Genomic DNA, 2,500 nt, shown 5'->3' with positions numbered 1-2,500 from the left:
GACTGACCCCACAGAGGACCACAAGGTCCAGGGTGTGAGGCTGAATGACTGACTGACTGACTGACTGACCCAGTGGTTGGTTGAAGGGCCCTCTGTCTCTGCCAGAACCTTCCCATTCTCAGACACCAGTACAGCCTTAGAGTGGGTCCCGCCCCTGTGGAGAACACACACACACACACACACACACACACATATTACAATATAGATATTACACACACACACATATTACAATATAGATATTACAATCACAATTCATTGTGTATTTCATGTCTTCGTACTTAGGACTGTCCATCTCATACAGATCTTTTTGGATAGCACCCCCCTTCAACATCCCTCTCATCACTTTGGTGGCTAGATTACATTTTAGAGTTTACATTTATCTTGTCTTGCCATTCATTCACAAACAACAACAACAAATCAGAGATGTTAAATCCACAATCAGTATTGTTGTCATCGAAGGTTGGTTGCAGTAAGTTAGACAGTAGTGATTGAACCCCATTGGTTGGCATGGTTGTCATTCAACCGATGAGGGGCCACAGGTCATACAAAATGATGTCCATACAACATGATGATACCTCTCTTCATATTTATAGTATGTATACAGCCAACTTTTCAGAAGGAAGCTAAACTGGTTCGAGTTCATTCATGAGCTGCCAGAAAAGCAGGGTGCATTTGCTAAAAGGCATGACCATGACGACAACAACAACAACAACAACAACAACAACAACAACAACAACACAGACTTCACAACTGGTCAGGGGGGTATTCCATCAACATCGCTAAATTAAAATCCAGGTTTAGTCTGATAAGTCTCGCGAGAGTTCTTAAAAATATCCAGGCATATTCTGATAGGTCTCGCGAGAGTTATCAAAAATAAGCCAGGATTTTCCTTTAGCGACATTGATGGAATACCCCCCTGTTCTACACCCTGTCTGACTGGCACCGGTTCTTCATTCAAATAATAATAATGACCAAATCGTGAGCTTAGAATGATAAGGTTCTATCTCCGTTTAGGGCAGTTCAGAGATATTGAGCGTCAAAGTTTTTACATTCCAGGCATTCTGTTTTGTGAGATGGAACCTTTGTATTTTATGAATTACTAACTCAAAAATGTCAACATTTTAAAAATAACACCACACAGGCATTACTAAACACCTAATGGATCAGATTATGTAAAAAACTAAATTTTGACAAAAATGGAGATAGAACCTTATAATTCTAACGTCACGAAATGACAGTAACAGTTTTACAGAGACTCACTCACCCCTCCACACCGCCGAACACCGCCGCCATGGCGTCTCTTCCTGTCTCTGTCATGTGACGAGTCACTGATGGCCGCAGGGCCGTGTGGAGGACTTACTAGTTCAGACTTTGTCATTTTGTATAACCGTTATATTGCTCGGTTTTTATTGATCGTAAACGTATCTTCTCTTGACGTCCACGCCCCCAAGCTTTTAATTCGCTTCCGAAGCGTTATCTCAACATTTGCTGTGGTCAGATTGTGGCAGCAGGGTCCCTTAACCAACAGCAGGGGGCAGCAGGGGGTAACTAACGGCAGTTAGAGAGAGAGAGAGATGGAGAGAGAGGGGGGGAGAGATGGAGAGAGAGAGAGAGAGGGGGGGGAGATGGAGAGAGAGGGGGGGGGGATGGAGAGGGAGAGAGGGAGATGGAGAGAGAGATGGAGAGAGAGAGGAGAGAGAGAGGGAGATGGAGAGAGAGAGGAGAGAGAGGGGGAGAGAGGGAGAGGGAGATGGAGAGAGAGAGGGAGATGGAGAGAGAGAGGAGAGAGGGGGGGAGAGGGAGAGAGAGATGGAGAGGGAGAGAGGGAGATGGAAAGAGAGAGGAGAGAGAGAGAGGGAGGAGGAGAGAGGGGGAGAGAGAGAGAGATGGAGAGAGAGAGGGAGATGGAGAGAGGGGGAGAGAGGGAGAGAGAGAGAGAGAGGGAGATGGAGAGAGAGAGGGAGATGGAGAGAGAGGGGGAGAGAGAGAGAGAGCGAGAGATGCAGTGTCCGCGCTTTTCTATTTTTAATTTAAAGTTATCTTTATTTATCTGTATACAATATATAGTATGCACAGCTCTGTTTAATATATATATATTTGTTTAATGTAGTCGTACATTAGGCTATATTCTTTGTAAACTACTGCATAACAGCATCCGTTGCCATGGTCAATCAAAAGGGTAGGAATAAAAAGGAATACAAAGGGGAGAAATCACTGGACAACTGATCCATGACCACGTTTCAAGATTGTTGTTGTTTTGTTGTTGTTCATCTCTTTCTCTTCATGGTAAACATAATAGACACACACACACACACACACACACACGCACACACACACACACACACACACACACACGCACACACACACACGCACACACACACACACGCACACACACACACACACACACACACACACACACACACGCACGCACGCACACACACACACACACACACACACACACACACACACACACACACACACACACACACACACACACACA

General features: G+C 44.9%; 1 protein-coding gene across 1 annotated transcript in view; it reads right to left on the bottom strand.

The window, feature by feature from the left end:
* nagk (N-acetylglucosamine kinase) overlaps positions 1-1,339 on the bottom strand; it is a 5,717-nt gene extending 4,378 nt beyond the window's left edge. Inside the window, exons 1-2 of the mRNA XM_080544466.1 lie at positions 1,265-1,339; positions 70-154 (exon numbers count right to left, since the gene is read on the bottom strand). Coding sequence (XP_080400592.1) covers positions 70-154; positions 1,265-1,317 — 138 coding nt within the window. The 5' untranslated portion in view covers positions 1,318-1,339. The remainder of the gene's footprint in view (positions 1-69; positions 155-1,264) is intronic.
* Between the last annotated feature and the right edge of the window lie 1,161 nt (positions 1,340-2,500).

Source organism: Nansenia antarctica (genome assembly GCF_963989245.1).
Source record: "Nansenia antarctica genome assembly, chromosome: 13".
Taxonomy (NCBI): Eukaryota; Metazoa; Chordata; class Actinopteri; order Argentiniformes; family Microstomatidae; genus Nansenia; species Nansenia antarctica.
Note: the sequence above shows the minus strand (reverse complement) of the source record. Positions and strands in the feature narration are given on the sequence as shown.